Source organism: Panthera tigris, chromosome D4 (genome assembly GCF_018350195.1).
Source record: "Panthera tigris isolate Pti1 chromosome D4, P.tigris_Pti1_mat1.1, whole genome shotgun sequence".
Lineage (NCBI taxonomy): Eukaryota > Metazoa > Chordata > Mammalia > Carnivora > Felidae > Panthera > Panthera tigris.
Window position 1 is genome coordinate 62,827,088 of NC_056672.1, and position 14,700 is coordinate 62,841,787.

Sequence of the window (14,700 nt, forward strand, 5' to 3'; positions counted from 1 at the left end):
GAGACAATTTGGCGAGATCATTTTTGGTAGGTTCTGATGGACTCTCACTGCTATGTTTTCCTCTCCGGGACAAAACCAACCGACCGTGCACCTCACCATTGCTAATCGTTTCAAATCTCCTTGTAGGGGTATTTGCCTTCGGACTTTTTGCTACTGACATTTTTGTAAACGCCGGACAGGTGGTCACGGGGCACCTAACCCCGTACTTCCTGACAGTGTGCAAGCCGAACTACACCAGTACAGACTGCCGAGCACACCACCAGTTCATAAACAATGGCAACATTTGTACCGGGGACATGGAAGTGATAGAAAAGGCTCGGAGGTCCTTTCCCTCCAAACATGCCGCTCTGAGCATTTATTCCGCCTTATACGCCACGGTGAGTAGCCCAGTCTTGCCGGCACTCCCAAGGTGAGTTGTCGGCTGGGATACATGTCTCTCTGCCCTCCTCACCTTCATTTTTTTTTTTTTTGTCACAGTCACTTAGAGTGACTTTTAAAGTCCTGTTACAACATGTTTCTCCTGCATAGCACCATACCGTTGCCTCCCGCCCCCCGCCCCAACACCCCAGGGTAACATACCGCGCTGCCAGAGGATATTGATTTGGGAATGTGGATAATCTCTTAGTCAAATCTTCCCATTTTACAGATGCAGAAACTGAGCCCCAGAGAAATAGGTGAGAACCCACAGTTAGACCTGGGACCCAGGCTTCTGGCACCCTGTCGGGGATCCTCCCACTGCTCACAACAGCACCCTTTGCCAAAGTTTCACCGGTTCCAGGACAGCATACGTTTCTCACTCCTGCCTGCAAGTTTGCAGGTGTGGGCGTTAATGTGAATGGCTGCGTGGGTAGTGCAACAGACCCGGGATAAAAACACAGCTTTCCTCTGCAACTCCCGACACTCTTCTTCACCGTTTACCAGAGCAGAAGGGTGATCCTACCAGATCCCCAACACCCGAAAGTTCACTTGTCCCTGCTCCCCAAATCCTACAGGCTTTGACTGCCCCCACTGGGGTACAGTGTTCTCTCTACATTGTTTGCTTTCGTCACAGAGAAAACCTAAAGTGGGTCCCACATCTTAAAATACAGGAAGAAACCATGCTGTCCCTTTTACTTTCCTACTCTTTAGTTGCATCCATTTTGGAAATGACTTCATCTCCCCTTTCTCTGGCCTATGCTTCCTTAGAAACAAGAGCACAGAAGTAGAGGGATCAGCTCAAAGGCAGATATCCTATGCATTTCCCTGGGGAAGAACAACTATTGGTCAAAAACACATCTTTTCCTTACTTGAACTTTATGTTCCAGGGAGGACTAGTCTAGTGAGTCTCAATGGAAGGGAAGGAGAAGGCAGAGGAAAGACCCCTTTGAAATAATCCATTCTTCCCAGAGGTTCTGAGCAAGACTCGTCCCCACCCCCCAGGAGAGCATGTTCCCACCCCCTCAAGTGAGGGTAACTGTACTCTCTGCTGAGAGTCTGCCTCCAGTTGAAGGGCGTCCCTGCCAGCACCTGGATGCCTACATTCACGGTGGAAAGAAGGGGACTGACTACACGTCTGGTCTACTCAGTACAGCGTCAAGTAAACTGCTGAATATTCTCCTAAAACGATGGCTCCTTGGCATCACATTCACAAGATCACATCTATAGGATGAATTTGTCAACCACCAATTACCCAAAATTAGTCTTCCTAGTTATTCCTTTTAAATCTGCTCTTTAATGAATAGGAGAGAAAAAATGGCTTCAGCTGCCCCATGTTAGGAAACATGCACATAGATAATATAGAAGCCTCAAACAGATCAATCGTAGCTTGGTGAGCCTTGCTTTATGATAGATAGGTAGGTAGATAGATAGATAGGCAGGCCGACCATGTATCCTTTAAACAAAGAAAATCCTCTCAGGCATTTGGCATGTTCTCCAACTTTCAAAATCTCCATTTGTTCTAAATTATCTACAGCCTAAGTTCTATGAAGCAATGTACTCTTGAACCCTTTTCCTACCCATATTTATCGAACTCAAGCCACTGAGGTGTGAAATTTGTAGAACACTGTTATAAAAATCTGTCCTAATAATCTATTGTCTCATCAAATGAGATACAAATTTCTTTTGAGAAAAAAGAAGTCTGCTTAGAATAGCAGATGTTTTCAAGGATTCAGATGTAATCCAATTCAAATCATGCCCCACAGACTATAATCAGATAAACCGTGATACAAGACTCCAATTGTGTGAACATTTTTTGAGCCCCTGTTATGTGTGAAGTGCTTTCAGAAATTACTCAAGAAAGATCTCCTAAGGACTAGTTAATACCATGAAGAATACTAACCCTAAGCCCCTGTTCTTATAGTTTGTAATCTTACAGGAAAGATTGATAAAGGGTATAATTAAAAAACAACATAAAAAGATAAAATAGTAGAGTTAAATATATCTAGTGTAGATGTTAAGTAACATTTCCTATACAGCCCCAGAATGGTGTAATGTGCTCTAATTTGTGTAACTGATCAAACCATACTTTCGTAGGTCATCTATTACATGTGATAGAGAATTCCATCTTCTGTATTCACACCACTGTTGAAACCTCATTCTACAAAAGTAAAAGTTTCCATTGTAACATTGTAAAATGCATCCACTGAACCTGTGTGTGCTCAGGCCATACAAACACACTGTAGACTGTAGGTATTAGCATACTATTTCTCAGAGTTGCAAATTCATTTATCGGTTCTAAAGAAATGATGGGATGGATCAGTAATGCCCTCTAGTGGTTTCTTATAACCATTGCACAGGTGATCGAACCGTGTTTACTTCTTTGAAAGAGGCTCTAGGCCACCAGACACACATTTGATAACTGAGCCGATGAAACTTTAAGAGTGTTGCCAAGCCCCTCACAATAGATAAGAACAGCCCACATCTCAGGTGCCATAAATTACATCATCCTTTCCTCAGGTCAGGAACTCCTTTCCCAACCTTTTGGATGTCGGGGAACCCATAGAAAAGTTCGATATTTTAAAACACATAGAGTTCAATAATTTCAAACACGACTAGAGTAGGGGCACCTGGGTGGCTCAGTAGGTTAAGCCTCCAACTTCAGCTCAGGTCATGATCTTGCAGTTCATGAGTTCCAGCCTCACTCAGACTCACTCGTGCTGTCAGCGCAGTGCCCACTTCTGATCCTCTGTCCCCTTCTCTCTGCCCCTCCCGGCTCGCACTGTCTCTCTCAGAAAGAAATAAAACATTTTTTAAAAATTTAAACACCAGGGTAAATGAATGCAGAGAGCCGATCACAGCTGTTCCAAGGAACGTGAGAATTTAGCACAACTGAAACCTGTTTGTGACACACCCATCTGGAAGTTCTAATGCAGCCAATCAACTAACCAGTCAATGCTTTTGTGTTTGTTGCTCACAAGTGTGAAGAATCAGCTAGAACTCTGGGAGACACCAAAAGTAAAATGTATTAGCCACTCGCCTACCTGGCCTTCTCTTTCATAAAATTCATTCTCACAGAAGTTCTTTGGTATCTGAGATTCTATGTGGGTTTCCTTATACTCCAAGTGATTCTTTAATTTGTTGCATAAAACTTGCACACTCTGATGTTCATTATGCGGTCACTCTGCATCGCTATTTCTGTTTACGGGCCCACTAGAACACAAAACATGATTAGGAGACAGCCATCCATTGTTCTTGCTGCACTGGTTTCCTACCCAAATTCTTTCCTACCTGACTTAGTGGAATTGTTCAACTAGTCAGTGTGGCCACTTGGGCGCGGCCCCTGTTGCATGTGCTGGTGCATGTCTGTGCATGTATGTGTTTGCACCGCACAAGGAGGCTGCCTGTCACTTGCTGGTCTCTGTCCTGTTCCAGATGTACATCACAAGCACAATCAAGACAAAGAGCAGTCGGCTGGCTAAACCAGTGCTGTGCCTCGGGACCCTCTGCACAGCCTTCCTGACAGGCCTTAATCGGGTCTCTGAGTATCGGAACCACTGCTCCGACGTGATTGCGGGCTTCATCCTGGGCACTGCTGTAGCCCTGTTTCTGGTAGGTTAGCTTCCCTCTTTCTACCTTTTTCCCTCTTGTGCCCTCTGCAAGGCTGTCAGGTTAGCCAGACTTCACAGTGTAAGTCCGTGTTCCTCCTGTCCCAGCCTTGTGAGTTGCAACTCTCTTCCAAGTATTATGCATCCTTTTGCTACAAAAATGACTTCTAAAGCACCCTTTCTTTCAGAAATCTGACTGCATGTTCCCCCAAGGGGTCAGAAAGACGAATGCCTGTGGAGGACGGCTTGCTCTGCTTCCTTCAACACTGGGCTGTGGACTGGGGTCCCGCAGACTAGTAATTTGGTGTACCTTCAAAGCAGTGTTCTTTATTTTATTTTTAAAGCAATGTTCTTTAAATATCTGTTCAGAATGTATTGAGAGCAGAAACTAAGGAGGGAAGAACAGAAAACAAAGAGCCTGGGTGGAAGCAGACAGCCCCTTCTCCCGCATCCTCAGAAACTCTGCTCTGGCCCAGACTTGCATATCCCACTCTGCAGTATGAAAACACTTCTCTAGCCACTCCCAGGCTTTTTTAGAAGGCTTCTGCTCTCACCTACGCTTGGCTCTCAGACAGCTTATTTCCACTATAAGTGGCTTCTCAACCACATATAATAATCTTTCTGGAGAAGAGTTTTGGCTGATATAGTTTTCTCCGTATCTTTACTTTTCTGATGATTTTAGTTCCTCAAATAGCTGGGGGCCTCACCACCTGCTCACCTAGGAAATCTCTTAATCTTAGTTGGACTGGAAGAGAAGAGGCTAATTTTTACTTTTTGTCTTTTTACAGTTTTATTGAACTATAATAGGCAGATAATAGATGCCACATGAAGTGTACAATTTGATAAATTTTGACATACATATATCTTTCTCTCCCTCATCCATTCCCCTCATTCCCAAGAAACCACTGATCTCTCCAACACTCTATATTAGTTTGCCTTTTCTAGGATTTCATATGAATGGAACTATATAGTGTATATTCATTTTCTTGGCCGTCTTTCACCTGACATGATTATTTTAAGATCCATCCATTGTAGCATGTATCAATAATTCATTTATCTTTCTTGCTGTGTAGTATTTTATCACAAGGGCATACCACAGAGGTACAATTTGTAAATACTCTTCAGGGATTTAAAGTATACCTGGAAGGATTTACAGTAAATCACTGGGCCTGGAGAGTCCTATATTGTGCATGAAATGAATCCCCTAATAATATTCAGCAAGCTTCCCCTAAAAGACAATAGCCATCACTGTCCGGATGTCCCTCCTCCCATTCTGCCTATCCTGGTCCAAAGCACCCATAGAGACTGGCATTATACATAGATGATTCTTCCTTGTCCTAGCCTTCCTCCTTGCCCTTCCCAACACACTAAATACACCTATGCCTCTCCTAACTTCTAACTCAGAGTTTCCAACATTTTTACCTGCTGAGATACAGGAAATGCTCCCAGTTGCTCAAAACACTGATCTCCCCATGGAGATGGGGAAGCTCCATTTTAATTCAAAATTATTTTAAATGGATCCAGGCTTTCTTTCTAAAGTTAAAGATGAAGGACTTCAGTGCAAATTGTCTGTGTGAAGCTGCAGGAAAAGCGGTGCTGAATGATCCTGAGATGTTGATCTCTCATAGGAGATATTTCCCAATGATTGCGATTGCTTTTAAAAGAGTTTGGAAAGGGCACGGGTGACCTCAAGAGAAATGAGGGTTTTCAAAGACAGATCAATAGTCCATCAGTGAAAGCTTAGGCTCAAAAGCCAAAAAATTTTGCTGTCCATCAGTCCCGGGGCCAACATCCCCAGCTCGAGACAAAGAACAGTACAGACTGTCCCGAGGTATTTCATGAGGTCTTTATGGGATGAAATCTGTGAAATCCTTTGCATTTTCTAAGGCCACATGTACAAATTCTGCCTTACTATTAAACTTCCTTTCTCTCACTAACTTGCAGCCCTGTTTCCTACCGCTTAGTTATTTGCTCTGTTCTTGCCTTCCCAGTTGATGGCAAATGTCCAATTTTGTTTTCCACAAATGGTCTTTATGTAAGACCCAGAACTGTTGCTGAATTTCCCTGGCAGAGACAGACCCCATGCTCTTCCTGTTGTCTGCATGTGCACATGTACACACCTCACATGCACACACACTGAGCTTGGAAACGGGAGGGGAAAGACGTCTTCGAAGAGACTGGAAGCCTCCCAAAGTGGAGACTTGGACAGGAAGACAGGAAGAGAAGAGTCTGAGACCAGGAGCATACTTTGGAGCACATATGCATTATTGTGAAGATTAAAGCAGCTGGGGCAGGGGTTGGTGATTAGTTGAGCAATTACTACGTGCCCTAATCTGTATATACACCAAATCATGTGCTCCTAGGACAACCCTAACACTATTCTTATCCTCATTTTACAGATGAAGAAAATGGGGCTCAAAGATAAATAACTTACTCAATGGCCACCCAGCCAATAAGCTATGAATCTGACCTGGGTCTTTCCAACTTCAGAGTTCCTATGTTTCCCAGTTCCCCCATTTCCTGAATCGAGGGGGTTTAAGCAGAGCTGGAGAGTGAGGTGGAAGAAAGCCAAATAGAGAATATTTATATAAATGTTCTGCAGGGTTTGAAGAGTGACAGGAAAGATTCAAAGATACTGGGTATAGAAACAATGATGCAGAACAATGAAGACAGTGGAAAAAGACAGATAAACTCTACGAGGGCAAAAGAAGCAGAGAAGATGGTAAAAACAGACTGTTATGAAGGAGGGTCTCAGTAAGAAATAAAAGTGAGCAGTCGTTTAGAGGGAAAGTATTTTCATGGAAGCAATAAAGGAAAAGTGCCACGATTTTGAGTTATTTAATCTCAAGCAAACAGTAGTCACATAATTTAGGGAGGGTCCTCTTAGGAGTGAAAGACTCGTCAGCATGGATCGTTTGCTATATGGTTGGCGATTGTTAAGAAGAGGCAAAAGAGTAGAGTGGTATGATTAAGGGGCTGTGGAGTTGAAATCTCTGTGTGACCTTGGGCAAGTTATCTAACTTCTCTGTGCCTCCTTACCCAAGTTGAATATGATAATAGTCCCTCCCTTGTAAGATTGCTGAGTGGGTTAAATGAAGGAAGGTGAAATCCTCAGGACCATGCCAGACACAGAGTGGCCCTCAATAAATTATGCTGCTGTTATAAGATGATTTACATTCGTTGTGTCTTTTAATCATTTCAGATCTGTGAGATAGGTGTTATTTCCATTCACAGGTGAGGAAACAGGCTTAGTGGGGTGGATTGATTACCACTGGCCATGTGGGTATCAGTCAGATGCTTCATCAGCCCCTAGACATGTTCAGTAGACACCCTAAACTATGCCCAAGGTCTTTGCATGGCCCCTATGACCCACTGGCTCAAAAGAAAACAGTCACTATGGCAGCGATATTCTAGGGGGAAAGGCCTGCCATCCTCAGAGGTGACCAGGCATAGATGGCTATAGTCTGACTCCAGTCTTTTTTCCCCTCATCCTGCAGGGAATGTGTGTGGTCCATAACTTTAAAGGAACACAAGGATCTCCTTCCAAATCCAAACCCGAGGATCCCCGTGGAGTGCCCCTAATGGCTTTCCCAAGGATAGAAAGCCCTCTGGAAACCTTAAGCGCACAGGTACAGTAAAGTGGTTTTAGAAAACCAAACCCACAGGCTCAAGGCCTGTTATCTTGGGAGGTCAGCTAATCCATTCCTCTACTGGAAGCAGGATACCGCTGAATCCACTCAACACTAATCAAATCTGAGGTAAAGGCTTCAAGAACTTCAATCTTCTCTCAATAGTCCTGTATTTATTCTGGGGCGTGGCAATCATGAATCCTCAGGAAGTTCTTAGTAATGTCTAACTTAAACCCCAGCTGCTTTAAGGCGCCTTGACCTACTATGCAATACCACATTTATAAAATTTGGACCAATTATGTGGGAGGCCAATCTGGTTTAGTGACTAGGACAATATTTAGAAAGAGAAAGGTTTTGTTACATTCAGCAATAGATGTAAGCTGGAAGCACATTAAAAAAAACAAACATTAAAAAGGTTACTAAGTGTCCTTTTGGATCTATTTTGATGACCACAATCAAACTTTTTTTTTTTTTTTAATATTTACTTAGTTTTTGAGACAGAGAGAGACAGAGCATGAACGGGGGAGGGTCAGAGAGAGAGGGAGACACAGAATCTGAAGCAGGCTCCAGGCTCTGAGCTGTCGGCACAGAGCCCGACACGGGGCTTGAACTCACAGACTGTGAGATCATGACCTGAGCCGAAGTCGGACGCTCAACCGACTGAGCCACCCAGGCGCCCCCACAATCAAAAACTTTTAATGCAACCATACTCACTTATTTACATCAGGGCCTTGGTTCATGTCAGAGATACAGAAAATGATTAGCTGCACAGTCCTTGTCCTCGAAGAACTCACAGATAATCAGGAAGATGGATATAAATGAGTAGCCATAATATGGCATACTGAATCAGAGGTTCCCAAGGTGCTTTGTGAATCCAAATGAAGAAAAAGAAGTGTATTCTGTCTGAGAAGACAGGAAATGCCATGCAGAAGATTCGCCAAGTGAAAGCAGCCTCGAGAGATAGTATCAAACACTTGTTTTTGCCTGGGACAGTTGCTAGGTGCTTTACAACTACATTCTTATTTGAACAAAAACCTATTGAATCAATAGGAAAGTCCCACTGCACAGATTAAAAAATAGGAATATGGGGGTGCCTGGTGGGCTCAGTCAGTCAACCGTCCAACTTCAGCTCAGGTCATGATCTCACGGTTCGTGGGTTCAAGCCCCACTTTGGGCTCTGTGCTGACAGCTCAGAGCTTGGAGCCTGCTTCGGATTCCGTGTCTCCCTCGCTCTCTCTCTGCCCCTTCCCCTGCTCGCTCTCTCTCTCTCTCTCTCTCTCTCTCTCTCTCTCTCTCTCTCTCCTTCAAAAATAAATAAACGTTAAAAAAAAATTTAATAGGAATATGAAGATAGCGATGTTCACCGAACTTGCCTGAGGCCACGTAGCTAGCAAGCAGGAGGGCTGAGATGAGTGGTTCTCTAAGCAGAGAAGGAGATAACCAATAACAAAACAGGGTTCTACTGTCAGGCCAGGCTGAGTCCCACTAAAATGTTTTCCTGTAATAATCTATTCATCTTGAAATCGTGTTTATGTTTACATCCTTACAAAACCATTTTCATAGATAGTACAAGGGAAAAGCAAATCACTTCCCACTGGAATTATCAATATAGTATAAAATAATATTTTCCCTTATTAAAGATTATTAACTATCCAGTATCTGAGATGAACTCTCCTATTTCTTTTCACATTTAGTGAAGTCTTTCTGATTTTACTAACAAGAAAAACAAAACACTAAAGCTATTTCCATCTTGGAAAAACTAGGGCTCTCCATTAAACCCAGAGCCGAGTATTTTGTTTGTTTTTCCCCCAACCTGTATTAAGGTGAACGTTTTGACTTGATTTAATTAAGAAGTAACATACTAAGGGGCACCTGAGTGGCTCAGTCAGTTGAGCGTCGACTTCGGCTCAGGTCATGATCTCACAGCTTGTGGGTTCGAGCCCCGCATCAGGCTCTGTGCTGACTGCTTGCTCAGAGCCTAGAGCCTGCTTCAGATTCTGTGTCTCCTCCTCTCTCTGCCCCTCCCCCGCTCACACTTTGTCTCACTCTGTTTCTCAAAAATAAATAAATGTAAAAAAAAAAAAAAAGTAACATACTAAAAAATCTATTGCTGGTTTATTTATATACAGCCTATCGATGCAGGTTGAGTGTGATAAAGGAGCTAAATCATGATCCCTTGTAATGAAATGGTGAGATAGACTTTCTCTGGTCTTCCCTATCTAATTATGTTTCTGTACCTGATAAGATCAGAGTGGTTTCCTCTACTTTTGAGGTGAAGCAACTGAAGACAAAGGTGAGTTTTAAAAGCAAACAAATACCTACTGAGTTCCACAAACATGGGAGTCTCTGTGTTCTTTTAAATGCTCTCTACTTTGCCTTGAACGTCCCAGTTTAAGGACATCAACTTTGGACCCCATCCTTCTGCCAAACACCACTCAAGCACTACCCTCTGTTGGAAGCCTTCTCCAGACTTCTCTCTCTCTTCTCCCTCAGGACCATTGATAGTGACCACAGAGGTCATAGAGACATCTAGGTCGTATTTGGGGGATTCCACTTACATTGAAATATGAAGTGCCAAACAGAATTTCAAAATCTGCTCTTCCACAAGATAGAATGAAAGATTATCTTTAAAATATATATTACGATTCACTACGAGCAGGAGTTGAACTTCCTTCAATCTGCCCATGTATCTTTGTTTCCATGTGTATCGTTCCATCTGGATACAACGAGGCCATTTCTGAATAACAGGCTTGGGCCTAAGGGACCTCATGGGCCCTTGTGTGATTGTCCTGCAAAATTAATGCCAATAATGCCCCTTCATATCTGCCTCTGCCAAGAGCTTGGAGACCTTGAGGATCTGAACCCTATGAACCATATCTTATTTACCCTCCATATTTCCTGGCATTCACGAGGCATGAAATGAATGTTTGACAGGGGCAGAGGCAAGCCAGAAACAAAACCTGAACTAGAGACTTGTAGACAAAAGCAAGAACCAAAAATCAGACAATAGTCACTATCTGAACCCCCACACAAGACAGAAATTAATAAGAAAACAGTGAACAGGACTTCTGCAGGCTAGTCAAAGAGAAGCTACAGGACGCTGGTTAGAAAGTTGACTTCTCAAGTGATGCCTTCCACACCAACTATAGAAGACTCAAGTAACAAAGCATCCACCTTTATTTAAAATGTTTTCATGTGGGCAGTTAGAATGATTATACCCTTTACTTGTTGGGTCAAGAAAAGAAAATTAGCATTTATTGCAAGCCATCACATTCAGTCCTCACAATAATCCCCTACGATTGTTATAATTAATTCCATTTTGTAGGTAAGTTAAGTAAAACACAAAGATTTTAAGAAACATGCACAAGGTCACCCAGTTAAAATTAAAACAGACCCATCTAATTCCAAAGGCCCCGCCTGCTGTACTATACCATAGGGCCTGGCATTTCATTCAAGAGAAATTCCATTCTGAAGTCTGCAATTTAGCATTAAATGGAAACATGTGGTAAGGGATACTGTATTTGAACTGAGCTACAGTTCTTCCAAAAGAAATCTGCCCTGTGGTTTCTCCTGTGGGCAAGGACTCCCTAGTCAACTCCAACAGCTGTGGTTGCTATTAGAAGCTGACTCCTTTGTAATATCTGGGATAGAACCATCTTCCCAGGGAGAATATCTTTTGGAATCTGAGAGAAAATAGGAACTTCTCTTCAGAGCATGCATTCATACGTGCGAAATCTATCCCACTGTTCAAAAGACCTCAAGGAGTTGGGGCGCCTAGGTGTCTCAGTCAGCTGAGTGTCCGACTTCGACTCAGGTCAGGATCTCGCAGTTTGTGAGTTCGAGCCCTGCGTCGGGCTCTGTGCTGACAACTCAGAGCCTGGAGCCTGTTTCAGATTCTGTGTCTCCCTCTCTTTCTGCCCCTTCCCCGCTCATGCTCTGTCTCTGTCTCTCAAAAGTGAATAAATGTTTAAAAAAAAAAAAAAGACCTCAAGGAGAAGACTGTCTGGCTGGAGAAGGGACCTGGGGTTCCTCCTTTCCTTCCTCTTGAGACACCTTTCCCTTTTACCACATGGAGTTACAGTGCTTTTTATTCCTTTCTGAAAATCAACTCAAATTTGAATATTTGTCTTCCGTGATTCCTTTAGCATAGTTGATTAAGACAGGGTTCATTTTCTAAAATCTTTCCCAAGTACTAAATAAAAACCAAAAAGTAAGTAATTATAGAATCCAAACAAAACAAAAATGGTCAGGTTTCCAAAGCATAATTTTGTGGTCCTGTAGAGTTCTTGTAATCTCATAGACACCCTGTTCTAGGATCCCACAGAGTTATTGTGACCCTAAGGAGACCAGCTTGGAGCTGTGCTCTGCTTCTCCATGCCCTTGGTGTTGAGCAACTGTGCACTTGTCAAACACAGTTTATATTAACAAAAGGAAGTTAGAAATGAAACAATTGTATGACCTCACTCTGGGTGTGGTGTAAAGTCTCTCAATGTCTCCAGATTTGGGAAGAAGGGGAGACCTTTTTTTCTTTAGCAGAAAAAGAATCTAATGGGTGCTGAGACCCAGGTGCCTAGAACCTTACCCCAGGAGGTTCTAATCCAACAATCATGAGGTAAAAGAGTATAGTTCAGAAAATATTCCCAGAGGAATTCTAAGGGCCCCCTTGATTTGAAACTAGTGATATTGTAGACCTCATATCATAAATAGAAGACAAGACTTGGAAAGTTAAAGAAGTCTGCCCAAAGCCACCCATTTAGTTATCCTAGCCTATTGAATTACTTTACCTTTTATTGCTTACTCTGAAATGGAATCTTATAAACATGTAAATTAACAAAGCATTGACCCAACATTTTTTTTTTCAAAAAGGAAGCATATTATAAAAGTGAAGACATAAAGGAAAAGTCATTTTTCACATTATGGCAAGAAATGCATCAAGCTCTAGTTTTCACAAACATGACAGATAAAAAGTACATTGAAAAACAAAATACTTAGTTTCTAAAATTTATAGTCGAGCTCTCAAGAATATATGAATCTCTAGTATTTTAAACATAAACAGGAATCAAGAAACCAATAATAATCAGATCTAAAGCCACAGTTTCCTAAGTCATTTCCCAACCCCATGGACTGGGGGGTTTAAGTTCAAACAAAAGAGGAAATGTTGGGACCTGTATATAGAAATTATGTAAACAAGAGGTAGGGGTTATATAAACAAGCCATAAATGCTCAAATTGATAGAATTACGAGGAAAAGGGGACAAAGCTGCAATCATAGTATGGATTGTAACACATTTCTCTCTAATTAATAAGCAAATAAAATATAGTGAAAATATAGATGATTCGTAAGATCTAATGTGCATTACATACAATCCTCAAAACATATGAAACATTATGAAAATAAATCACCTAAAAGTCTCAAGAAATTGTAAAGGACCAATATCACACAAGTTACATTCTTTAGGAAAAAAAATAGATATCTATACCTAAAACAACCCTGTACATTTGAAATATTAAACTCATTTCTTTATAGCTCATGACTCAAAGAATAAATCATACAGAAAATTTTCAAAAATCAGAACCGTTTGATATTAAAACACCACATTAAAAATGTGGAATGCAGCTGAAGTTACTTTGAGATCCTTAAATGTTTCTATTAAAATATGATTAAGTATGATACAAGACAACTTTATAGAGACCAAGTTTAGGTGCAGAAATTATTTTATTTTTGGTTGAAAAATCAGGGAAGATTTAATAGAAACAGTGATAATTTGTGAGGCCCTGGAAAAGCATTTCAGGGAGAGGGAACAGCCTGTATGAAGTCAGGAGACAAGAGAGCAAGGGCACAGCCAGGGAAGAGTGAGTGTGCGCGAGTCAATCAGCCCGACTCTGAGATTACACCTGCTTGTCTTTACAGAATCACTCTGCCTCCATGACCGAAGTCACCTGAGACAGCTGATGTGTCACAAGCTGTTTTTTTTATCACCCTTCAATTCGATACTTCAAGACACACAGTTACTTGATGTCAAACTGTGAAGACAAGTATTATGTTTATCTAGTTAGAAGCTAATGTTTTGTACATTTTTTTGTATGAGGAAGTGATGTAGCTTGCCCTGATTTTTTTTGTCAGCTTTAATATATTTATGCCAGAATTTTACACCAACAAAATTTTCTTCTTGTTCCAGTGCGCATTGAAGAACCACATTGATTCAATGATTGATGTTGTTTTGTGATATTTGTACACAGACCTTCTTTTCTCAGTTTTATAGGCACAGAAATAAAATTAATGTAACAATTCACCTTACCCCTTTATTACTGCACTTGCTGCCTCCTCCAGAGCTTTTAAATTTTAATGAAAATTAACTTTTGAGTTGCAGGGAGGGCAATGTTGGTTAATGGTAAATCTCAAAATCAATTTGGCAGAAAGAAACATTCCTTTCACAAAGAACTTTGTGTTCTTGTCACTTAACCTGTTTTGTATTCTAAGTCAAAGTACTATATTAGTGAAGTCGCTTACTTACATAAAAAAGTGGCAGAGACTCCTGGATTTGAGGGGTATTGGGGTTATATGTTCTCTCCTAGATAAAGTCTTCTCCCATCTAAAAAAAAAACTCAAGATCTTTCTGGAATCATGTCCTTGCACTGGGAGGTAACACTGCAGACCTCTTTCCAAAAAGCAACCAGTACCAGTCTCCCCTGTCAACTCAACAGTTTTGTATATCATATTGTATGGACTTTCTATGAAAATGAATATTTTACAGTTTGCACAGTATTATTTTACAGAAAGGGTATCGGAGCATCTACAACCTAGAGCCACAGAGCAACAGCTTGGCTTTGTGGCTTTTAATTGTTCTAGAATTTTAACTGCATCTCATTTTTCTAGCATGGTAATAACTAACGTGTAACTCCTTTCAGAGAAGGAACTCCCTTGTCTGGACCTATCAGAATGTTTTCTTGACACTTTCATGTTGGCTCTTCTTAGCTTTTTTTTTTGTACTTTTTTTTTTTTTTTTCTAAAGAGAAGAAAAAAAAGTTATCACAAAATGTACTCCGGCT

At 41.5% G+C, this 14,700-nt stretch overlaps 1 protein-coding gene across 6 annotated transcripts in view; it reads left to right on the top strand.

Annotated features, from left to right (window-relative positions):
- The window catches only part of PLPPR1 (phospholipid phosphatase related 1), a 512,674-nt gene extending 498,726 nt beyond the window's left edge, over positions 1-13,948 (top strand). For 5 of the 6 annotated variants that reach the window (XM_042964596.1, XM_042964598.1, XM_042964597.1 and 2 more), the window contains 4 exons: positions 127-377; positions 3,850-4,026; positions 7,520-7,651; positions 13,562-13,948. In XM_042964596.1, coding sequence (XP_042820530.1) covers positions 127-377; positions 3,850-4,026; positions 7,520-7,651; positions 13,562-13,594 — 593 coding nt within the window. In that variant the 3' untranslated portion in view covers positions 13,595-13,948. The remainder of the gene's footprint in view (positions 1-126; positions 378-3,849; positions 4,027-7,519; positions 7,652-13,561) is intronic. The other variant, XM_042964601.1, reaches the window with a different exon arrangement.
- Positions 13,949-14,700: the final 752 nt, after the last annotated feature.